The following is a 25791-nucleotide window of genomic DNA, read 5'->3' on the forward strand; positions in this document are numbered from 1 at the left end:
TCCCAGCCTTGGCTGGATTGTGTCAAACAGAACCACTCAGTCCGACTGACATTCTGCCCAGCAACAGAACACCCACACTTCAAACAGCAAGGAAAGCCCTGTTTCTGCAAGTCATTTGACACTGTCAAAGGTCAGCTACGGGACCTGTCGGGGACAATTCAACGATTCTAATGTGGAAAGCGCAATGGGGTCATCAATTCAAGTCAATTAAATATTCCGTTTTATTTTTAGTAGTAAATTGGGGCCATTGTTGGCAAAAATGGCAGGGAGGTGATGGTAAAAAGCTCTAGAAGTTTGAGAAAACAGAATAAAACACAAAAAACAGCCACCTTATGGATGGAGCCTTGAATATGGATCAAAGTGCGCCCTGGTGAAGGGAACTGAGGGGCTGGGGCCACTGACTCCTTTCTTGCAGAAAGTCTTTGAAGAGAAAGCTTTGTTCTCCCGGTTCACTTTTTAAGCCATTCAGCTAGGATGTTGAGTTGAATGCAAAGCTTTACATGACTCTGCCTTCTATTTGAAAAGGAAGGGTGCACGTCGGCTCTGGCTGAATTAATCATTTGCTGTTTTTATGTAGGTTTTGCCCCATTGGTATCAGATGATAAGAAATAAAAGGCCGCATTGCTGACATGCATGCTAACTAGACACTAAATGCAGCCTGGTTTGGTAGTGACATGATGGAATGTGCCTACCCACAGTGTCCCTGCATGCATACGTCATCAGAGAAACTGAATGCCATATGTGCATTTTAATACTGTCTGATAGACAGGAACGGAAGTGAATTAGATGCCGGCTTTGGAACCTGTGACGTGGGCTCTATCAAAGCTTCAGTACTTGACCAAAAATATGGGTATGTCTCCCTCTCTGCACCTCAAAGTGAAAATAGGTAAATAGAACAACTGCACTTTGCTCTCTAGGGCCCCCTTAGTTCCTCCCTCCGTAATCGTGAGTCATACTGTTCAGGTGCTGTAGTTGGGCTGCAAAAAGTGGAGGGGTTTCTATAAGGGATATGGGCTATGTAATCGAGGGTGTGGCTTAAACACATAAACTGCATTTCTGTGATTCCCACAGTGTGCCGGCTGAACGGTATTTTGGTTCGTCTAACCTGCATTCAGAAAAACAAGCACTGGCGTTGCCAATAGGTCTCGCAGTAGGAAAGTTGGAGCTATTGCTTTTGTAAATGACATTTTATATTTATATATCGTTATTGGCATTGTCAATAACAATATATAAATATAAAATGTCATTTACAAAACCAATAGCTCCAACTTTCCTACTGCGAGACCTATTGGCAACGCCAGTGCTTGTTAGCTTTGACTGCCAACATAACTTGTAACAGATCAGTGTATTGCAAGAAGTACAAAATAACTCCTTTTGGTTTTGTAGAGACTCTAAGCCTTTGTGCCCATTGTATATTGAAAGGGCTGGATGTAGCGAAATCAGGAAGTTTTGGTAGAAATGATTAAAATTAGAAGGTCGTATCGGAGCCCTCAATGTTTTCAGGAAGATCATTTAGGCTCCGGTTGTTCCTGCAGTTCTATTTTTTTTTCTCCATATACATAATGCCGTCAGTTGAGTACTTTCTGTTTTTGTTCTACCATTAACACTTTTTATTCTAGAAAAGACCATTTATCATCTAAATGTTGCAAGGTTTTAGTAGTCTCTTCCTTGAAGGGTTTCAATGCACAAATTTCTTCAAGAATTACATCCATAGAAGCCGGCGCATGTTTAGCTGGAGATAGTGTTTTTTTTAGGTTGTTTATATTTTCCCCACCGTAATCTTATTTAGTAAGGACGTTTTGGAAATGGTACCTGAAGGAGAATCTGATGTCGTTATGTCAGAGAAAATAACTTTGCTGTGAATAACAAAGTTCAATGTTTCTTATTTTCCCTATATACGTTACAAAGACCAGAAAAAGTGGGAAACAGGCTTTCTATGAGCACATGAGACAACAATGTGAAATATCCTTAAGGTGTCAGTGAATAAATTGAAAATCAAAGGGATGGGCACTGTGATTCAGATAATCATGAAAGCATAACGTGTTGAAGAATAATACCAGTTAGTTCCTGTGGAAAAGGCAATTCGTCAAGAAAAATAAGTCAATGGGCCAGAGATCAGAAAAAAAGTTTTTTTTTTTTTTTAATCTATGCAGAGAAGGTAGAAGCAGTTAGGAAGAACTCACCAAAAAGTGATAGGCATGAACATAGCTTAAAAGCCAGCTGAAGAAACACTGCATTTAAGTAACATGTTGGTATATAACTAGGAACATCACAAGCTCTGACATTTATTGAGCACGCATTTTAAAGTCAGTAAGAGTTATAATGCCAGTAGAGGCCCAGTTGATCTCATTGCTGAATAAACCGTGCTAAAAAAATTGAGTGAATCCATTAGAGTGAGTGCTTCCGCTCTAAGTGAGACGTTCTGAGAGGAAATGCACCAGCGATCTCTCAAAATGGCAGGCAGGATCGGTCACTAAGGAATATCCATCAGGGCCAGCTGTGCACGAGTATAAGCATCTGCAGAGACTGAAAATAGTTCCAGGGACTCACCGAAGCTTGAGGAGATGGCGCATGACTGTTTTCTCCGGTATGTGAGGGCTGAAGTGGTCTCATAAAAGCTGAAAGCTCCTGTGTCCGATGGAGCTCAGCATGGTGCTGCCATCTTGGATTGTGTCGAGACCACACCCCGCAAAATTATTCTTTAACCAGCAGAGAACTGCCCAAAAAAGAATTTTATTGGACAAATTGAGTAAATTGTCACTGCAGGGACTGGTGACAAAAATAATATATCGAATTTGACTGGATTTAAAAATGGAAAATACAAGTTAGTGACTGCAGAAATCTATTTTTCAAAATGGATTAAGTTTGATATTTCCACATCCCTGTATATTAACTATAATATGAAAGTATAGAAAATTTGAGACTTGGACCTAGATTACTTCTTAATTTTTTATTTTATTTCTTTATTCAAATGGTTTTATATAGCGCTGGCTAGACCCGGGGGTATCGGAGCGCTTTACATGAACATGAAGATAGTAAAGGCATAAGACAATTGTTCAATAGCATAGCATTCCGAAAGGTTAACCAAAAAAGAACATGATTAATACAAATCGAATTAACCGATAAGCAAAAAAAGAGCTATCTACATAGATAACATGGATATAGGCAATCAAGTGTTATACAGTAATACAAGATGGAGGTAAGCATGAAGGTCTGCAGTTGGTGAGTGATTAGGCGTGAATAGGGGGTGAAAATCAGATGGAGGAAGGGGAGGTTGTAAGGATGGAGACTGGGTATGGGAGGGGATAGGAAGGAATAGGCGAGGGAGTGGAAGGGAACAAGTGGGGAAGGGAGCAAGTAGAACCAGTAGAATATAGAAAGAAAGGGGGTGGGGGACAGATGGGAGACAGTAGGAAAGTAAAGGGGGAACTGAATGGTGGAAGCAGGGTGGGGGTCCAAGGCGAGGATTATGGACCCCAATATTTGTTGAGAAGGTGCAGTTTGAGGTCTTTTCTAAAGCTGATGTAGGAGGGATTACATCGCAGGTCTTTAGGGAGGGCATTCCAGATGTTTGGGGCATTTCCAAAGAAGTAGCTAGATTTTCTGATTTTCTTTTTTAGGAGGAGAGCGTTGGTGCTTCTCATCAGTCAGGAGCAGCCCACTTTGTTGAGTTCATTTGAGAGGTACAGCGGGGTATTTTGATGAAGGGCTTTGGCCGTACTACATGCAAACTTGTAGGAGGATCTGCCTTCGACGGGGAGCCATTTAAGGGTTATAAGAGCAGGGGAGATGTGGCCGAAACATTTGCAGTCTGTGATAAACCTGGCCGCTAGGTTGAGCACAGATTTGAGTTGGGCAAGGTGGACTTTAGGGATTCCGGAGAGGATAGCATTGCCATAGTCCATTTTCGAGAGGACCAGTGATTGGACAATCGATTTAAAGTCATCAGCTGGAATGAAGGGTTTAATTTTCTTGAGAGGACGGAGAGGGAACAGTTGAAGGCATTGAGGTCAGAGATCCATGTTTGGATGGGGACATGGTTATTTTTTGGAGAGAAGAGCATGATTTCAGTTTTTATAGGGTGGAGTTTAACCCCTCCCATGCTCATGACGAGCTCAGCTCGTCATGAGCTCCTTTAGCCATGTTCTCATGACAAGCTGAGCTAGTCATAACTGCCGCAACGCTCGCACGCGGGGCTAATTCCCCCGCTGTGCTGAGCGTTCTAAAGAAACTGGTGTGGCCGTTACGAGCTGAGCTCATCCTGAGCACCAGGGCACTCTGCGCGCCTCCCGCTCCCCAGCACAGCGGGGGAATTAGCCCCACAGGAAAGGGGTTAAGATGATTGGAGTGGAACCAGGATTGGATCTTAGTCAGGGTGTTGTTGAGGTGCAGAACATAAGGGTGAGATTGAATCTTATAGTAAAGTTGGGTGTCATCGGCATAGAAGTGATAGTTGATTGCCGCTTGTTTTAGAATGACGGTAGGGGGTTCCATAAAGAGGTTGAAGAGAGAGGGGGAGAGAATAGAACCCTCGGAGACACCTAGGGAGACAAGTGTGGGGTTAGAGAGGCAGTCCTAGATTTTGATTTGTTGTGTTAGGTGTTGGAGATAGGAGACAAAGCATTTGAGGACAGGACCAAAGCTATCTTTGAGCACGTTAATTAAGGCAGAGTGGTTAACTGTATCAAGCGCAGCGGAGAGATCGAGGAGAATAAGTAGGTAGGTCTGGCCATTACCGAGGGAGTGGTGGATGTCATCTACTATATTTAGCATGGCAGTTTCTGTACTGCAGCCTATTATGAAGCCAGATTGTAATGAGTCCAGTAGGTTGAAAGTGTGTATGTGTTTGCTCAATTGGAGCAGGGCATATTTTTCGAGGGCTTTGGAAAGAAGGGAGAGGTTAGAGATAGTGCGGATATTGTTAGTCGTTCGGGTCGGCATTAGGGTTTTTAATAGTGGGGGTGAATTATAGGAGTTGGGGGAGACAGGGACACACCGCGTGGCAAGGGAGAATTTGATGACAGTAGTCCAAAATGGGATACAAAAGGGGATGATGGACGGAGCGTTTGAGCAAATAAAACACTCACCCCCAGTCAACTGATCTGAGTTTAATCCATCACCATTCTTTAGCTCACTCAGCCGCCCCCCGTTCAGACATGGCCATATGCAAATCAGTCTGACCCCGAGCCTCATGGGAACAGTCCAGCCCGAACTGCCAAGCCATGTCTTCCCTGGACCGTAAACAAGCATCCTGGGACCGGTTTCGGATTCATAATTCTCATCAGCCAGGCTATTTTGAATCCAGTGGCCAAGTGAGCAACGGACTCACGTCTGAGCATACCCTGCCAACTTAGGGCGAACAAAGCGATACAACCCCCTTTTGTACCGCTTTGTTTGCCATAAGTTGGCAGGGTATGCTCAGACGTGAGTCCCTTGCTCACTTTGCCACTGGATTCAAGCAAGCCGGGCTGAAGACGGCTGGAATGCCAGAAACCGGTCCTCGGAAGCTTGTTTCCGGTCCAGGGAAGGCATGGCTTGGCAGTTCGGGCTGGACTGTTCTCATGAGGCACAGGGTCAGACTGATTTGCATATGGCCCTGTCTGAACTGGGGTGGCAGAGTGGGCTAAAGAACCTGATGGATAAAACCCAGATCTGTTGACTAGGTGTGAGTGTTTGATTGGTTCAGATGCTCCGTCCATCACCACCCCCTTTTGTACCGCTTTGTTCGCCATAAGTTGGCAGGGTATGCTCAACGTGAGTCCCTTGCTCACTTTGCCACTGGATTCAAGCAAGCCGGGCTGAAGACGGCTGCAATGCCAGAAACCGGTCCTCGGAAGCTTGTTTCTGGTCCAGGGAAGACATAGCTGGGCAGTTCGGGCTGGACTGTTCACATGAGGCACAGGGTCAGACTGATTCGCATATGGCCATGTCTGAACTGGGGTGGCAGAGTGGGTTAAAGAACGGTGATGGATTAAACCCAGATCTGTTGACTGGCTGTGAGTGTTTGATTGGTTCAGATGCTCCGTCCATCACCACCCCCTTTTGTACCAAGTAGTCCAAAATGGGGCAATGTTCTGATTTAGATCTTGGACAAGGTTAGAATGGAGGGGGTCTTTAGTGTGAGAAGACTGTTTTAGTTTAGCAATGATGTTAAAAACTTCGAGCTCAGTAATGGGGTGGACATTTTTCCAGGAGGCATTGTTTTTCAGATGTGTGTTGGAGAGGTTGATTTCAAGAGGTGTAGTAACGGATAAGTGCAAGGGGGAGACTGGGGGTAGAGTCGGGAGGTCCTACGCTGTCCTATGCAATACTCATTACACCCAATACAATCTGTTTGGAATTTGTAGACTGCATAAATATCACTGATTTTGAGTTTTGCCTTAGAAATTGGGACTTACCTGTGAAATGTGGTTGTTTGTGCACCAAAATCCATGTGTCATTATTTATTGGATATTTTTCTCCTGATAAATATTGGCAGGTTTGACTTGTCAAAAAGTACCTTGGGAAGATTGTAGGGTTGTGCTATTTGCTTTTTCGCTCATAAGACCGATTTGTGCACGTTACCACACAGAATTTTCCAGGGTGTTCGGAATTGAGGCCTAAAAAGTGTGTTGTGGTATTTCAATAGTGAGGGGCTATGGCTCACTATTGAACTCGCTGGTACTTCATTGGTCCTGAGGAAAACCTGTTAATTGACACATAGGTTGAAACATGTAGACCTCTTTTTTAATTCACAATACTCTAGTTTTTACACCGACAGCCCACCTAACAGGGCAACAGGTGTCCCACATTTTAATAGTACCCAAAACACTCCAGAATAAACTCCTCGAGTGGGTAGTATCGGATACTTTTTAAACACACGATTATCTTCTTTGCAAATATAAAAAAGAAAACCCGCTCCACTGTAATCAGGTGTCGCAGCACACCTGGATGGCACTCGGCTATCCAGGTGGGACCCCGATGATGAAGCATGTCACCAACTAGGTTGGTGAGTGAGGGGGTCTTCTTAAGGACAAAGGACATCCTCTTTTTGGTTTGTGTGTAACACATTTGTTTTCCCTCCCTATACTGAGGCTGAGACTTACCCATAAGGTTCAACTCCCTTATTGTTGTTTAACTATACATCATAGGGGACTGGGAGCCCCAACCCTGCCTTCACTGGCTAATACCCTTTCTCTCCTTATTGTTTACCTAAAAAAGCTATTGCCAAGTGGTGTTCAAAGTCCACCTTAATAAACGTCTGTGACTTAGAAAGAAAATATACAACTTGATCTAAATGTGTGCTTTCTCTAACATTGGTTTTATCTTTTCTATAGGTTTTTGATGAAGGTGATTACCGGAAAGTACGATTTGTTGCCCGTCAGAAAGAGGTAAGATAAACTGTAGATTTTTTTTAATGGGTTGAAACACACATCTGATTTGTCCAACCCCTTTTTTGGCCAGGGTGAACTAATCTTCAATGTAAATTTATGTAGTGCATTGCTTAGCTAACAATTATGGTTCACTAGACTTTTCTTTGTTTATGTCAATGCTGCAAGTTTTGAATCCTTTTGCCACAAGCTAGGTGGGAATTGAATAGGCATCTCTTTTGGAGCTTTGCACCGCTAGTACTTTTTGTATAATATCAGCAGATGAAAGTACAACACTTTAATGTTCTGAATTTTGGCAATTTGTGTCCTGATCGCATGCCTTTTGTTATCTGATCTTCATTTTTTCTTGTTGCTTCATTGCAAACATTTCTTCCTCTGTGTACTGTGAGCTGAATTAGCAATGTCGTTATAAAGAAATGTGACTCCCCTGTACTGTTTCAGAGAGTGGCGAGAGAATATTATGGTTAACTTTCAGGACAGGTACACTGGGGGAGAGCAGCAGATGACAGTATAATTTAGGTTTTGCACCTGGTGGTTTTACTTAGGCGAGTGTGCTGTTGCCCAGCAATAACAGGAGCATGTGTTTGGGAGAAACCAAGATGTATAGAGTCATTTACCACCCTGCCTAGCTCCTATCCATTTAGTAACAGTTCTGGCTGATAATTTAAAGTTTGACTACATATGTCGGTGGGGAGCAAGACAAACATTCACCCCTGTTCAGCTAGGATTCATACACCATTCTTATATTCTTTCTATTTTACTTACTTTATTGACCTAGACAAAAATACCTTCCTATTAAAAATATATTTGAGATTTTTATATACAATTCTGAAATTCATGAAAAACACTATATTTTTTGTGAGTGGTTTCTTAGTGCAGTTTGTCTATAACTTTATGAAAAATCATGAAAAAACATATTATAGCTCTGTGAAAAAATCCATTGTAATCAGTACAGCCTCAGCCACAATTGTCAAACAAATCCATCATGATCAGGAAAGCCACATCCAACATGTGTTTCATGGCAGACAGACTGCTTCTTCAGAGCTGCAAGTTGAAACATTTGTTACAAAAAAGCACTGCTAGTTATAGTGGCTCAAACCAGCATGCAGGGTACCGTTGCGCGGAGGGCGTGCCAGGGAGAGCCAGTCACTTCCTGCGGGGGCACTTCCTGAGCGGTTAGCGCTCTAGTGGATGCTTTCTGAGGGCCTGTTTAGGCGGAGCCCAGACACCTGCAAGCTGCGGAAGGGTGACGGTGGCAGAGTCCCCGCTCCGCTTTGCCTGCTAAAGGTAACACGAATGTGCCTCGCGCTGAGTTGAAAACTGTTGCATGTGAGAGACTTGAACTGCCTGCATATTTTTAATAATCATTGTTGACTTAAAAACTGTCATTGTGCTAACTGCAAAACGGAACCTTTTAATTTGCTCACTTAGTTTTAAAACTCACTTCATCTGCACGCATTGCAACATCGCCACACTTTTTGAATTGGCGCGATCTGTACCACCTTCCTAAACCTGATTACAAGGGGGAGGGAACACTCACTGTAAGCCAAGAAGCCTGTGCTGGTCTTTACTCCTGCCCGCCCCGGTCCGACGCGGTAGCCAATACCGTTGCACGGAGGGCGGGTCAGGGAGAGCCAGTCACTTCCTGCGGGGGCACTTCCTGAGCGGTTAACGCTTTAGTGGATGCTTTCTGAGGGCCTATTTAGCCATCGCCCCCCACAAGCGCGCAGCGATCGCGCAGCATCGCCGAAGCGTCGCGGAAGACCAGCCAAAGAGCTGCCCGTCTGCGCCCGTCTGCGACAGTACGAGGCATAGGGGCAATGGGCCTTACCACTGCGGACCCTGACCCCGCAAGTACGAGATCCATAACATACCCCGCTAAATTTCTCCTAGATCTACAACCTACGGGAAACTGTGGCACTCGAATACCTTGTCAACACCTTGAGGGCTGCTTTTCGTGCCTAAAATGCCGTTTTCAATCTCAAACTGTAAGGAAGAACACCGATGAAAACGCTCCAATAATAATACCCTTAGAGGGATTAAAATGCCTTCTTCTAAATGTCCGGTCTCTCCCTAAACATCAACTCCAGGTATGGGATCTTATTTTCTCTAAGCAACCTGACATATGTTTTTTTACCGAAACATGGATGAAACCCCACACGGTTACTGCAATAACACTAGGGGTCCCATCAGGCTACAAGATTATACACTTTGACAGAACTAACAAAGTTGGTGGTGGTTTAGCCATCATATATAAGGTAACAATCTTAGAACAAAGGTCAAGCCCTCAATTGGAAATTATGATCTTTAAGATCAACTCGGTTGGTCATATTTCCTGGAAAGGCGCATTAGTGTATCGCCCACCAGGTCCCAATCCGGGATTTGCCCTATCCCTTCTGGAGCTATTAGCCCCACACATTAAAGCCAAAGAGGACTTTATCCTACTTGGTGATTTTAATGTACACATGGACAACCCAGCACATCCTGAAACTATCTCACTAACAGCAGACTTATCTAATCTGGGGCTAAAGGCAATAAACAGCGGCGCTACCCACATAGGAGGCCACACCCTGGACTCTCTATTTTCCAACTGTACTAAAATACGATGCCTACCTGCCAAAGAAATCAACTGGTCAGACCACTTCCTGATAGTTTCATCTGACTGGCCCGATTAAATCCGTGCATAGAACACCACCCCGCCAATTCTGCGCCCCAATGGCATAAAATATCGGTGGAAAAGTTGCGGGATAATTGGATACTACCAACTTTTACCTATGAAGACTCTGCAGACACTGCATTAGATAAATTTAATAACTCACTTAAGTTAGCCATCGATACCCTGGCCCCATTAAAACTCCATAAACAATATCCCCCAACCAAACAAGAAAGCTGGTATACCTTAGACCTCAGGAAAGAGAAACAGAATTGCAGGAGACTAGAAAAAGCATGGAGGAAATCAAAAACTAGTAAAGAAAGGAAAATCTTTCAAGAGGCCCAGTCAATCTATTATAAAAACATAAAGCAAGCAAGGAAAAATAGCCTCTCTTTACAACTAGCTGAGGCAGGTAACTGTCCCAGGGAATTGTTTAAAATCTTACAAAGCTTTGTAAAACCCCCAGCCAGTGAGAGCTCCGATGAATTTACCCAATCACTCTGTGATGAGATTTCAATGTTCTTTGAGGACAAAATTAACTTCATCTATAATAAAATCCTAGCCGCTAGGGGTTCAGGAACCACGACTTCCCTCCCTGCTGACCCACCCATACAGAATAAAAATGCACTACTCACCTTCCCACCAGTCAGCGATTCAGATCTGCCACCCCTCATCAACCACATAAAAACCGGATCTCCCAATGACTACCTCCCTGCAAAGATGGTCGCCCCTCTGATCACCCTCCTGGGACCCTCCATCCAGTCAGTGATGAACATCTCACTGACAGAAGGGCAAGTCCCAAGGGAATGGAAGATCGCGGTGGCAAACCCTATAAGGAAAAAAGCGGTCTCCCCCTGGACAGATCTCTCCAACCTTCGGCCCATCTCCCTCCTACCACACATCAGTAAGATGACTGAGAAGCACGTGAACACCCACCTTTCCAATCATATCGAGGCAACGGAAGGCCTGGACCACTCACAATCTGGGAAAGGCCAAACCACAGCACCGAATCAGCCCTCCTAGCAGTGACCAATAACATCAGGATGACACTGGATGGGGGGGGGGGTCTATGATTCAGGTGCTGTTGGATTTATCCGCTGCCTTTGATACGGTGTCTCACGAAGTGCTTCTCGGACGTCTGAAGGATGTTGGACTGGGGGGGCGTAGCTCTGTCCTGGATGGAGAGCTTTCTATCAGGCCGCTCTCAAAAAGTCAGGCTGGGCTCCCATAAATCCATCTCTAGGGAGCTCACCAGGAGAGTGCCACAGGGCTCATGCCTAAGCCCCACATTATTTAATGTGTATGTGGCCCCCCTGGCTGACTTAGTGAGGTCCTTTGGGTTTACCCCGGTGTCATACGCCGACGATACCCAACTTCTGTTCCCTTTCAAAACCTTCACACCTGCTCTGAAAAAATCTTTTGCAGAAGGAATGAGGGCAGTGTCAGAGTGGATGGCCAAGAACTGCCTACAATGCAATGTAGGCAAAACAGAAGTACTACTGTTCGGGGAGGCTGTGACACTGTGGTCTGGTGAGTGGTGGCCCCTAGAACTGGGACCCGTTCCTATCCCAAAACAGACCGTGAAAAACTTGGAAGTGTTATTCGATCAAACCCTGACATTTAAAGAACATGTCAACCAAGTTGCAGGTACTTGTTTTAGGGCTATTGGACTGTTGAGAAGGGTGTTCCCATATCTTCCTGACACACACAGGAAGACCCTAGTCCAGGCACTAGTCATCAGCAGATTGGATTACTGCAATGGCCTTCTCTTATCAACTAACGAAGGCCAATTTAACAAACTGCAAGTAGTCCAAAACACGGCGGCAAGGCTAGTCCTCAACGCCCCATCCAGGACCCCCTCCCGTCCCTTGCTGGCTGAACTACACTGGCTACCAGTGCGACAACGCACTAAGTTTAAAATTCTGTGCACCATCCACAAGTGTCTGACAGGCACGGGGCCTAAATACTTAACAAAAGCCTTCCAACCTTACGTCCCAGGGCACTCACTACGATCAAGCAACCTTCAGCTATTACAGGTGCCCAGAATTAAAAAATCCAGGCAGGGAGGCCGTGCTCTTGCACACTCTGGACCTGCTCTCTGGAACTCTCTCCCTCAGACATTAAAACTTATCACCAACCATCTATCCTTCCGGAAAACCCTCAAAACTTTTCTTTTCACTTGTAGTTAACACTCATCATCCACTCAGTTATTCTTGAACAGGCATAGGCACATGCCCTGTTCCTCTACAGGCAAAGCGCGGAGATACCCCTTCGGGGGTCTATTCAGGCGCTATACAAGCACATAAATAAATAAATAAATAAATACTGGGCTTTATGAGCCATGTCGCAGCCCTGCGCATCTTGAAAACTGATACCTCCTCTTTGACAATCGTTTGTGGTGTGGCCAAATTCCTGGGGCGGGCCTGGCTAACCAGACAAAAATACCGTGACAATTGTAAGGCAACTACACCTGCCTAAAAAAGGAACTCTGATTTTGGTCCAGTGTGTCCACTGCAAGTCGAGGAACAATATGGGTCGTAACCTTCTTCTCTGCCGTAATTGAAATCTCGGACCTATGGACTAAACACTATTTTAAAGACATAATGTTATATTTTTTCCTTCTGTTTTTCTCTTATGACATTTTATTATCTGTTGAATTTTTAACTGTCTTTTTAAGGAAAATTTCTATACATAATTTTTTATTCTGTAAAATGCTTTTATGATAAATCTTTTATCGAATAAAGCCTACCAACAACATTATAGTTACAGTTGTAATGCACACATTCCAAAAGAATACACTGTGTTTCTCAGTCTCCTATACACTTACTTTATGCATTATTATCAAATTTAGGAATTCAAAGCTTCAAAACATTTTTACAATACGAACTATAAATACAATCTTTATAGTGTTTTACAGTTTAAAGTTTTATTTGTCGGAGAAGTAGGAGACTAACATAACAGTTCTTACCAATATCTCGCACAAGAACTTTCCACAGCTCTCAGCCATTATTGTTCATCTCAGGGAGACATTTATATAAGCAATTTTTAGTGTTAGCCTTGCATATTGTCCTTCAATCGCCATCTCCTTATGGACAGTTATCCTGAGCCCCATTTGTATAGCTCTTTATGATCTTTTGATCCTAGGATTTTTAAATGCTTCCATCATCCTCGCCTTAAGGGCAGTCAATTTAAACCCATCATTATCAGTCAAGGGAAGATATTCTTAAGGGAAATTTTCTCTAGTATATTACTTCCAAAATCTATAAAGGTGCAAATTATCCCCACATAGCAAATATTTGCATATGTGTCCTATAGTCCCATATTGTTTATCATTGTGTATTGCTGGTTAGAAGCTTGTTCCTATATCGGACTTGCAAGTCATACATTCATATATAGCCAGTCTTTCTCGAATGGAAATAGCATCTCACCTCAAAATTAATATGGGGATTTTCTGTTATCAATTGGTCTTAAATTAACATTCATTGAACTCTTTCTGGTCTTATATCAGTCTTCTCAATTTTTCCTCGAAGTTGCATCTTTCTCTTGATTCAGATATCACAATCATCTTTTCCTGTTCTCCTATGAGGCACAATAAACCAAACTCTTATCACACATCTCTCCATAATGTAGTCCTAGATCCACCAATGTAGAGAATACGGCCATGTTCTCCTTGCTTCACAGTTTTCTATAGTTCATTGTTTTCCAGCAGTCTCTACGCCAGCTCCCTTTTACCCTAGTCTCATGCTCATCGTGTACAGGGGCTTTCCTGACCTCTACTTTCATGATCTTTTGACCAATAATTTTCTTGAATTTGGCTACAGGGCCATGTGTTTAAATCTACATGTCCCTGGAAGTGCACAATGATGAGGTTTGCATAGAAGAGCACAGTTTTGGCTCGTACTTGTAAAACTTGTTTCTTGCTATGTAGTTTTGTTAATCCCCTTTTCCACCTACTGATGCTTGTGTTGCTTCCTCCTTTTCTTTTTGGCATGACAGCTTTTTGAATCTACAACCTAACTGGAGAGCTTGAATGCAGTTTAGAAATATCTCTAAAACAATTAGCTTTTTGTTGCTTGCTATTGATCACCAAGTAGCAATGATAGTTTGTTATTGACTTTAGGAAGTCCTCCTTTCCTGTATTGTTTTCTTGGATTTTTGGCCATTTTGCTGAACCTTTTTTTTGCTGGCTGTAGAACTTAGTACACTTTTCCCCTGCTAGCTAGTAGTAAAGTGCATATGCTCCCACTTTTAACATGGTTGAATTGGTATACTCTTAAATGGCAGATTTAACTTATACAAGTTAAGAGTATATGGCAGTTGGTTACCCTAGGGCCTGTAAGTTAAATGCTACTTGCGAACTGCAGCACCTATTGTGTCATCCACTATAGTGGCAGTGTAAACATAGCTTCAGGCCTGCTATTGTAGCATTACTGGAGCAGTTTAAAACTGCAGTTCGAACTTAAAAAATAAACCCTTTTGAATGGTATGATCCTTCATTTTGATTATTAAATGACCCTAATTAGGGCTTACAGCCCATAAGGAAGGGTACAATGATTTTAAATTTTGAACATGTAGAAAGTTAATGTTAAATATGTGCTTACAATGACTAGCACTGAAAAGCAATTTTCACTGTAGCAAGGCTGGCTGTTCCATAGTGAAACTCTGAAATGCAATAATACATTTAATAATGCTGTCTTCCACTACTAAGCAGCTAGAAATGAAATTGTTGGACTCTGTAATATTTATTGACAGCCAAATTCACTAGTGAAGTAACATTCTTATAAATATAAAAGATGTGCTTTTAAAAAAAGAATGTTTCCCTTCCTAAAGCTTCTGGAGATTATTTTTGCATTATCCTCCAGCTTTATTATTATTATTAGTTAGCTTGTAAAGCGCCTGGCTACTCCAACGGAGTGTCCCCGCACTAGAACATCAATGAAAAACCCAGCAACAGTCCTGACCTAGCGAATTTTTCCTGCACATAGGGCTGACGGAACAATAGAAGGCAAGAATATTACTTCCGTCCACCAGAAGGGTGTCGGAAAAGCCAGCTTTAAAAAATGTTTTGGAACAAAGACTCAGACACACAGGTCCTAAGATCCGCAGGCAGGTCATTCCATGCCTTAGCTGCCAGGAAGCCAAAATAACTCCCTCCAGCTCGAACCTACGCACCCTGGGCACAATCACCCTAGCAGAGCCAAGCGTTCTCAGATCCCGTGCGGGCCTATAAACATCAGAAGGGAGAGCAGAATCGCGGCCCCTTCTGACTAACGATCCTATGACCAAAGCATAAGGCCTTAAAAGTAACTCTGGTCTGAATTGAGAGCCAATGAAGTTTCTTCAAACCTTCCCCCACCGAGACCGCCTTGGGATGTTCAAGATCAGCCGGGCTGCAGCATTTTGGACCTTCTGCAAGAGGTTCAAATTTCTATCAGTCACCCCTAGGTATAATATTTTGCAGTAATCAAGGCGAGATGTAACAAGAGCCTGTCTTCCCTGCATTCAGTTGGAGGCAGCTGTATCTCATCCAGTCCGCTAACTCCCCCAAGCAGACCTTAAAATCAGATGCCATTCCAGATTCCTGTTGCTCCAGGGTCACAACCAGCTGTGTGTCATCAGCAAATGACTCCAGCTTTATCCCATGCCTCAGTACAATATCTGCCAGAGCGCGTATATAGATATTAAACAGGGTGGGGCTAAGAGCCGAACCCTGCGGAACTCCCTGTGACAGAGGACAGACTCTGGAATTAAATGGATGTTGCAGAACCTGGAAGGATCTGTTCTGCAAGAAGTTTTTCATCTGTTCCCGTGTGCCACCATCGACCCCGGCCTCCGGCAGCCTCTCAAGCAGGAGGCTGTGGGACACCAGGTCGAACGCAGCACTCTGGTCCAGAAGGATCATAGCAGTTGTCCTTCCTTCATCGGCAGCTAGTCCCAGCACTTCTGCTGCCAGAAGAAGGGCCAACTCCGTGCTATGGAGTAGCCTGAAGCCAGACTCGGTATCGTGGAGAACCAGTCTCTCTTCCAGAAACAAAGGGTTGTCCATTAAGATGTTTCTCTGCAATTTGTGCTACATAGGGAAGCAGAGAGGTCGGTCTCAGATTTTCAGGAAGAGCCGGATCCAAAGACGGTTTCTTCAGCAATGGGACCACCATAGCGTGTTTCCAAATACTGGGAACCTGCCCCGTGCTAAAGGACATGATCAGTAGTGAAGTGAGAAACAGGGCAATAGCTTTCTTCCCTTGCCGCAAAAAGTTTGGGGGAACCAGGTCCAACGGTACCCTGATTTCACTACCTCCATCAGCCTTAGAACCTCACTTTCCATAGGAGGATATTAGACAAACTTATCCTCAGTCCAGGGGGCCTCTACGACTGGAGCGGGGACAAAATTCCTGCTACTTTCAGGTAAGGTGGCATATATTTTATCTATCGTGCCCATAAATAGTCTGCGACCTTATTACTGTGATCCGTAGAAGCAGGAAGTGCAACTGTCACACGTTCCAGAGAGGACAGTTGTTTCACAACTTGAAAGATGTTCTAGTGGAATTTTTAGCTAACTCAATTTGTTCTGTATAATATTACCTCCGCACTCTCCTAAACTGACGTGGTAAAGCTTCAAAGCCCCTAGATACTTCTGCCTGTTTTCCTCCAGGTAGCTCTTCCTCCACTGGCGTTCAAGGCGCATACAACTGGATTTCAAATACGCCAGTTCTTCTGAAAACCGTTTCGCAGAAGCTGTCAGACGTGTGCTTTTACATGGTTTCAGTGGTATCAGGGAGTCCACAGCCTCTGCGATCCAGCAAGATATTAAGTTATCAGCTATTTGGGTATCGACCCCTAAATCAGGAGTACTACAGGCAGTGCCTTCTCAAAGGAGTCATTAGTTAACGCAGCCCATTTACGAGCCATCATGGGCTCAAAGCACTTTTCCTGCTTGCAGAGGGCCTTTCCAGGGGTCAAAATCCTGAAAGGGAGTATATAATGGTCAGACCAGGCTACAGAGACTGGTAATGCGGCATCTACCTGCGTACAATTCCTAAATATATTATCTAACTTATGGCCCCTATTGTGTGTGGGAGTATGGACCAGTTGGTTAAGGCCCTTTGTATGGAGTCTTTGGTTCAGCTCCGCAGATTCTTTACTTTCTTTATCTTCTAAATGAAGATTAAGATCACCCAAGAGCATGACATTAGGGTAGCGAATAGCATAGGGGTATAGTATTTCCAAAAGCTCATCAATAAAAGCGCTCCCCGGGGAGAGCTTTTATTTCCTGGTGCTCAAGCCCTGAATGAGGTTTGAAAACAACTCCTAGAGCACCAACAAAAGTCTAGGTGTGAGGAGGTCTTTCTTTCCCTCTGGCAGGATGACCATTTGGGCAGTACCTAGGAACTTATTTAACTTCAAAACAGCCTGTTCTGTCAGAGGCAGACGTCAGATGAAACCTGGTCAATCCGCTTCTTTCATTCCCCCAGTCAGATAGACTCCAGTCCCAGTTGGGAGGGAGCTCCCCTGGAACTAGATTGAAGTGGCCACAGAGAAGGGATAGCTCATTTCCTTGGCCACACCTCTACAGTGGGCATCTAAACTCAGCACAAGGGGATAAGAGTTTTACCATCTTGAGTTCAGACAGAGGGGCACTGTGATATTGTTTGCTGTAGAGCACACAAGAAATGCTGCAAAGGTTGGTAGGGTAATTCTTGGAAAAGTTTGCTCCATTGATTAGGGAGAAGCCAGGAGTCGTCCCACCCACAAGGTAGTGCCAGGCATAAATGTGAAATCACTACATAGAATGGTGGACTAGGACTGCATCAAGGTCCAGCATACAAGCTCCGAACATGGCTATGTAAATCCATAGTATTCAGTTCTAATCAAAGAAAAAGGTAACAGAAATGTGGTCGGTGGTCAACTGAGAAACAAGATCGAGGCTTTTGATTGCTCAGGAGCAATGGCCCTCATTCACCCACATGGGTGGCATGTTTCATTATAGGGAAGCTCCTTGGTCCGGTGCTGCAATGCCTAACTGGCCTCAAGTTGGCTCTTTAGTGGCGATCTTTTGATTTTGCCCTTGTGAAGTATGAGTAGCAGTGATCTCTGTGTGATCAGGTGTACATTGGTGTGATGTGAGTTTAAAAATAACTAAAGGGTACCCTGGAATATTTAATGTGCGGCTCCTCTTGGTATAATAAAAGCAGTGAGCGGCTTGAGGTTGATCTAATGGTCCGATACAGCTCAAAGAGTTGTGTAAAAATAGGTCAACATGTTTCTTGTCAAATTAGTCACTATCAACCTGGGCAGTTCCTCAGGGCCGAAGACCTATTTTACTGAGGATTGGGTTAATGAAGGTACGTATGCATATAAATGCCCAATTGCAATCACAATTGTATGTAGTATACCTTATTAATAAAAATCGACCTGGAATGAAAGAAGGTAAGAAAAAAAGTGCAGATATGGAGTCATGCCTGTACGCATATTGTAGCAATATACTTTCCATAATTATTGCATGCCACCCTTCGTAGTGCAGATGCAGCACAACCAAGCATTAAAAACAGTAGTAGATACTAACACACACAAAACCAGGCAAGTGACAACACTCTTGGATAACGCACAAGCAAGGAATCAGAAATACAAATGGTACCTGCGTAGGTACGGGGGATAGAGACTTATCCAATTGTGATCAGGTTAGAACCCCATTGGTTATTGGCAGAGACTGCACTAATTTGCTGGCTAAAAACTAAGAGAAGGGCAAAGTAAAGCAAGCCCCTCAAGAGCCAAAGGTCTCCAGGGTTCAGCCATAAGAAAGGAAGGATCCAATACGAACAATATCTGGCTCACGCTTTGCAATGACCTACCCCTGTCTCTGCCACCTCAGAGGTAACTTGTGAGCAGAGTGTGCAGCGTTTTAAATGAATGCTACAGCGGCTGCGGGCTGGGGGGACACTCTGATACTAAGTACTCATAGCGTGCACCCAATAGCAGGCGCTATGTTGGAAGTAGGCCTGGGCTATGTTGGAAGTAGGCCTGGGCGCCGCGTTGCATTGTATCGATAAGGAGTAAAATAATTAGCCAGTCGCCACAGCTAGTAAGTTGTATTATGGCAAGTTACCTGGCTGAGTTTCAGAATTATCAGAAATGTTGCCAAATTATGGTTATTACCGGAATAAGCCAACCAGGATAGTGCAGACTGCACTATTACACAAAAGGTAGAGCTGATCTGCCAAAGAGAAAGTAGAAGCAGAAGCGGTCGCCATATTGTAATGGCCGCCATGGCAGGCAAACATGCTGATCACTGAAATGTGTGAGGAACGCATATTGTGTCTGATAGTGTTATGTTTTAAGGCAATGACTAGTGAGGGTCAGTATTACTCAATGTCAATATCAAGGGTCATAAGACACCTGTATATGTGCATTTACTGCAAATAGTGAGTAGTGTGGCCCTCAATATTGTATCAAGAAATATAAAGTCATCAAAGGTGAGATTGCCATATAAGAGAAGAGACTAAGTTGCCGTCTCACTCCAGGGGATATCTTCGATTTAAGCCAGTTTCATATGTGGCCAAAGGAATATCCAATTTTATTCCCTCCCTCGGTGGGTGTGCTTCTAAGATTGTCCAACGCACATCATCAAGGGTATGGTTCTCGCCAAGATAGTGGCTGCTCATTTTAGTTGATTATTTTTTTCACAGCGAATGCCACTGCGGTGTTCCATTATCCTAACTTTCACAGCTTTGGCGGTCATTCAGATGTATTGTTTATTACACAGACAGGTGACCATGTATATGCAGTTTTTTCATTGCAATTCGAGTGGGTCTTTTGTACTCAAACGTTGGTCTGATCAAGTCTTCCTTATTCAGAAGGTTCAGTAAGTACATATACACCACAAGAGCGCATGGAAAATAGGGGCCGTAGTCCTGGTATAGTGGTTTTTCGTGGTCTGGTATGTATCACCATGTCTTTTATATCGCCCGTGCGTTTAAAGGCAAAGCATGGGATATAGAAAACAAGGGAGCCTGTGTGTATTACTGACCAGTGTCTCCTTATAATTTTTTGTATTTTGTTGGAGTTGGGTGTAAACGTGGTTACGCAGGTCATGGTATCCACCTGTGTGCAGATGCGTGATTCCAGTAAGGCTGCTCTATTGTTCCTCGTCCCTTTTCTTGCCAACTTAACACAGTGAGTGGGGCAATGGTGTGCTTCTAAGTTAGAAGTAAGTTGTTGTGCCTGTTGGTCAAAGCCACTGATGGTGCTACAATTGCGGCGTAGCCTCAGAAATTGACCATATGCAAGGTTGTCCCTCAGGGATTTGAGATGATGGCTATCGTACAGAAGGAGACTATTGCAGTCCATATGTTTTTTGTAAGTAGTCATCACTTTTCCATCCCTGAGGGAGATCAATAAATCAAGAAATAAGAGATCCTTATCGTAATGTTTTTGTGAATTTCAAGAAATGATTCAAGAGTTTTAATCCCCTCGAAAAAGTGGTCACATTCGCCCCTGTCTCCTTGACAGAGGATCAATATATCATTAATATATCAATGCCATAATAAAATGTGAGCAGAGTAGGGATTGTTGTCACACTGTATATTCTCCTTCTCACACTTAACCATGTGCAGACATATTGTACAACAAGTGTAAAATGAAAGGCTGTACGGTATTGTTTTTTTCTAAAACACAGCCTTCAAATAGCTTGTAAATGAACTGTTCAAATATTTCAGAGTGTATTTCAGTAGGAAAGCACATATTTTATCTGTGTGATGGAAACAAATCGAAACACTTGGTGATATGCAAATGATAAATATTTCTGGTGAAACCTAATTTCCTCACATTGTTTATATGCTGTATAGTTTTATTAGTAAAACTTCATGTCGGTGGGAAAGTTTGTGCTCATTTAAAGGGAAAATGTGGTGTCTATAAATGACTGCGCTACAACATCATGCTTTAGTGATAAATTTATAAAAAGTGAGTTTCAAACATGAACTGAGAAACACTCCTGCTTCTGCCCTGATGGCAATGCAAAGTGAACCAAGAGGTACGTCAGGGGTCTTGTGTACTGCATATATTGGCTTATTATACATGCAGCAAAAGCTTAGTCTATTAAATGAAGCAGATGAGTTTTTTGTGCAGCAGAAATGCTGAACTCCCATATTTGAAGGTGCTTGTTAGGGATCCTGTCCTGTCTGTGTCCATGCATATGTAGGCTTGCCCTTTAAATAGAGGCCGGAAGCACAGGTCAGGTGCTTTGTTTCTTTACTTGTCTCTACTTACCCCAATCGGCTATTCCTTTTCCTGGACCTTTCCCTTTCCCTTCCTGTGACTCCTTCAGGGCTTCGTTTTGGACCGAGTTAGGAGTTTTACCCTTTCCGAATTTCGGCTGAAGTTCTGGACTTTGCAGGATTTCATTGATTATTGCTTCAAGGCTTCGTTGAGCTTTGCGGTGTATTCCAGGTTCCCTAGAGGATTCTTCGTGTACGCGCGGCTGCGTGTCAACTTTCGTTGTACTTTGTATTTCCTGGGGTTGTGCATTTGCTCCGCATCGTTATGTGAAGTTCGGGCTGATTCATGGAAGAGACTATCGGATGATAGCTTCTTCGTTTGTTCCACACATTTTGGTGGTAAAGTCGCCACTATTTTATTTTTTCATTATTATGCGAAGATTGCAACAATAACGTGAAATTGGAGTGAGGGCTTTTTATGCCGGTGGCTTTTTCCCTCGTATCAAGATGCTCAAAATTGGAGAGAGGCATTGATATCCAGTGACAATATGGACGTCTAGGTTTTCTGAGACAATTGCTCCATGAACCGGTAAGAAGTCATTCTATTGTTCATATTGTGAGGGGCTTGGATATGTATGGGCACAGAGACTTCATTCATTTAAATAACTCAACAGGTAAAGATTGTTTTGTCTTATAGGTGCAGTTTTTGAGGTCTATACCATTTGAATAGTACACGAGGAAGTCAGATGGGGTGCTGTTTCTTCCTTTCCTCTTTATTTTTCCCACCCTCTCCTGGTGCTTGTGCCGCAAGTCCGCTGTGTCTGTATACCAGTGGTTGCTACGGGGGTAGTAGGGGAGGACTGGGGCTATTGTCGTTCCTGCAGTGTTGGGCATAGAACTACAGGTGTAGTACTGACAGTGCTCTTGAATGTCATAATGAAGAAAACTTTTTCCTAAGATTACACAATTTGAGACCAGTTTATGGGTCAAGTACATTACAGTTAAGTCGAGGAGATTATTCAAGTCACTTAAGCCCTGCAGGTCTGGTAAAAAATGTTATGATTTTTCTGAGCTCTAAGATGGAGATGGGGTAATATCATTTTGGTCATTTGGGGCCATATGTAGGTAAACCATGAATACCGATTCCTTAATACCGAATACTACCGATTCGGTATTAAGGAATCTGAAAAAGCGATGTAGGTAAAAAATCGTAAAAATGTACCGTTTCGCTAAAAATCGATAAAAAAATACAGATTCGGAACAAATCGGTAAAAAAAAACGAAACAGCAATACCGATTCTGAATTACCGAATCAATTCAAAAATTCGTAATTTGATGAATCAGCCAATCCTCTGTCATCCAATAACCTTCGATATTTTTCAAATCACAGCCCAAGAGGGTCAATTTCTTTACGACCTCGCCTACAGTGACTGATTTAATAAATTGGTCACTTTGCTGTGGTGTATCTAATTTCTAAAAAAGAACAAGAAACAAACTACCATCCACAGACCTTTCATCCACAGAAAAAATGTGAAAAGGAAAGAAGACACCTAACGGTAGCAACACCATAGGGGAAAACTGACTGGTACTCGCCAGAAAACCCGCTTATCATTGGTTACCTTTTTTTCCGAAAGAAAATGTGTATGTGTGTTTAAGACCAAAAGCCTCAACCCAATGAAAACAGAAGGAAGAAACTTAAATGTGAGTGTACTTCCTATATGTGTGAAAATAATCCACGTGTTCACGGATCCCGTGAAAACGAAAACAAAATCCTCACAAATGTAAATGTATTGGCATTTATATAGCGCACTACTTACCCGTAGGGTCCCAAGGCGCTTCGACCGCTGCAAAACCCTTCCTGGCTTCCCTGAGAGATGGTCCCTTAATGGGTATCTCCAGGGTGAGACCAGGCATCCCCGGCGGTCTGGTGGGGCCGTTAGTGAAGATGAGGCAAGCTAATGCCCAGAGTTGCCGAGTGTGATCGCTGATCAGAGTGGGCACCGAGGCGAGAGAATTATCGTGTCCGCTGACCCTGGTCCAGAAACCTGCCGCGCCGGGAATCGAACCCTGGTCCTGGGCCGTCCTCTGCTCTCGGGTCTGCCGCCTCTAACCAGTGAGCCACACTACTTCACAATAAAAATTGGTAAATATTACTTGCTGCTGATACTCTTTATTCCTGGCTGTAAGCTTTTCCACATTAAAAAGGACTCCTATCAAGTCCTAATCAATAACCACTAGCCAAGATGTTTCGTTGCTGTTATCAAATGTAAGCAACTTCGTCAGGGCTAGGGATCCAAATTGACGTTTTCATGTGGGATTTGCATCAAACCATCCGGTTGCGTCACTACAGCATACCGGCAACCTCAATGGAATGGAAACAACGCGTCACACGATCGCGCATCCGTCGGGTGACTGCCAACTGGTCTTGTCACCCCGACCTCAGACCTGTATCATTTTGAATCATCTCCATGGTTGAGAAGGGACGGTGGGACAAAATGCAGGCTGTGCAGTGCAGAGAATGAAGACTTTGAACATCTATTATGGACCTGCCCGAGGCTGAAACAGGAAAGAGCAGCTCTGTTAAAAACTGCCCTTAATGAACAAAAAATCCGTACACGTAGACAAGCAGTTCTCGCTTGTTTCGACCTAGAATTTCCGGCATTAAATGGGAAGTTGGTGAAATTCTTGAAACTTTTGGAACTGTAACAAAAAAAATCATGACCTTGACACTGACTAGATCAATTGAACAATGGCCAAGACATGATACCATGAATATGCACCTATATCATACTGTTTTTAGCACTACTACTTTCTTTAACCAAAGTTTTCTTGTTTTAAAAAAAAAAAGAAAATATCTATAAATCTTTTATCTGATGATATGAGCTATCGGTGTATTTTTTGTAATGGTTTTAATTAACCTAGGACAATAAAAACATTTTTTACTAAATTTTCTCATGCGCAATCAGCACTGCAACAATCACCACCACAGTCAGGAAAGAGGCATGCCGTGGCCACCCTCCAGCAGATGGAGGAGGGCACACGGGACCAACAGTCTCCAGGCCACAAGGAGGGCAACATAGTGAGGGCTGGTACTCCATCTGAGGGTGCCCACACTTCATCAAGACGCCGCAGAGCAAGGCCAGCCAATCCTCAAGGCTCCGAACATGAAGAAAGTGTCTTTGCTGGACTGGAAGGCAACATGCTCAAGGTCCAGCGCCTGCAATGGAGGGAGATGCGTACATTGAACAGAGAGGTGGCCCTCATGAACAAACACGTGCAGGATCGAAAAGGGCATTAGTTTAATGGGCGACAACATGTGTGAGGGAATGATGGGAATTGCAACCTCTGTAGACAACCTATGCAGCCAGTTGGAGCAGGACCGTATTTGTAGGCGCAGGGAGAGACAGAGACTCCAGGCCTATACCAAGGCAGTGAACCGGCTGGCCACTGCTACCTCCCTCATGAGTCGCAGGTCTATCGCCATGCAGGAGGAGATGGCGCATTGTAGCAGGGACGTGGCCAGGGGCATGGTCTCGATGACCTCTGCATTAGAACTGCTGCAGAATATGAAGGCGGTCACAATGGAAGGGGGGGGGGAACCGTGAGGAGGCTAGCATTATGCCCTCTCCCACCGAGGGCAGGAGACGCAGCGAACGCCACAGCGCTGCCCAGGATCAATCTAACACTACAGACATGTGTGGCCAGGGAACGTGCACATGCAGCGCGTGGGCGCATAAAATAGGGCCAACTGCTATTTGGCGATCATTAGATGGGTGATGTAACCCATGCAGGGCTCGACAAATCCACTCGACCGCTCGCATTTGCGAGGTAAATTTTATGAGGTCGAGCTAATTTTAGGTCCTACTCGCCCTTTCTGGCGAGTAGGAAAACATACTAACTTTTGTCCTCTTGTCTTTGAAAACGGAGCAAATGTGACAAGATAACAAGATTTAAAGGCCTTTTTATTGCTCACAAAGCAAATGAGTAATAAAGATGCCTTTAAATCTTGTTATCTTATCACATTTGCTCCACTTTCAGAGACGGAGGTCAAGTAGGTTACTGTTAGGTCGAGGAGATTTTACAAGGTACCAGACCTGCAGGACTAGTACCATTTTTCAGATTTGTCGAGCCCTGCCATGTCTTTTAGGACACTGCTTCCAATCCTGGTGGTGTGCTGTTTAAACACCATTGCACTAAAACTATTACTGGCTTTGTGTCGTTACTCACTCAGAAATAGTTGGACGTTATCTCTGCCCGTCTGTGTCTCCCATCCTGTTCTACTGCAACACCAGCTGCGCAGTGCTCTGGCTGGGGATCGCCCTTGTCCTCAGAGTCCGTTAGTTCCACTGCTGTTCCATTTTTGGTGGCTAGATTATGGAGCATTGCACATGTTGCAATTTTTTTGCAGCATTTGATGGGGCTGTACTGACGTGCACCTCCACTTTTGTGGAGGCAACGGAATCTGCTTTTAAACAGTCCAAAGGTGCGCTACACTACGTTGTGTGTGCACTTATGTGCCACATTGTATCTCCTCTCCCTTGGTGTGGTTGGGTTGAGGT

The 25791-nt window shown here is 43.8% G+C and overlaps 1 protein-coding gene across 1 annotated transcript in view; it reads left to right on the forward strand.

Annotated features, from left to right (window-relative positions):
- Nucleotides 1–25791, forward strand: part of NDUFS6 (NADH:ubiquinone oxidoreductase subunit S6) — a 115154-nt gene that overhangs the window by 33664 nt on the left and 55699 nt on the right. Inside the window, exon 2 of the mRNA XM_086965267.1 lies at nt 7317–7370. Coding sequence (XP_086821393.1) covers nt 7317–7370 — 54 coding nt within the window. The remainder of the gene's footprint in view (nt 1–7316; nt 7371–25791) is intronic.

Source organism: Lissotriton vulgaris, chromosome 4_1, assembly GCF_964263255.1.
Source record: "Lissotriton vulgaris chromosome 4_1, aLisVul1.2, whole genome shotgun sequence".
Taxonomy (NCBI): Eukaryota; Metazoa; Chordata; class Amphibia; order Caudata; family Salamandridae; genus Lissotriton; species Lissotriton vulgaris.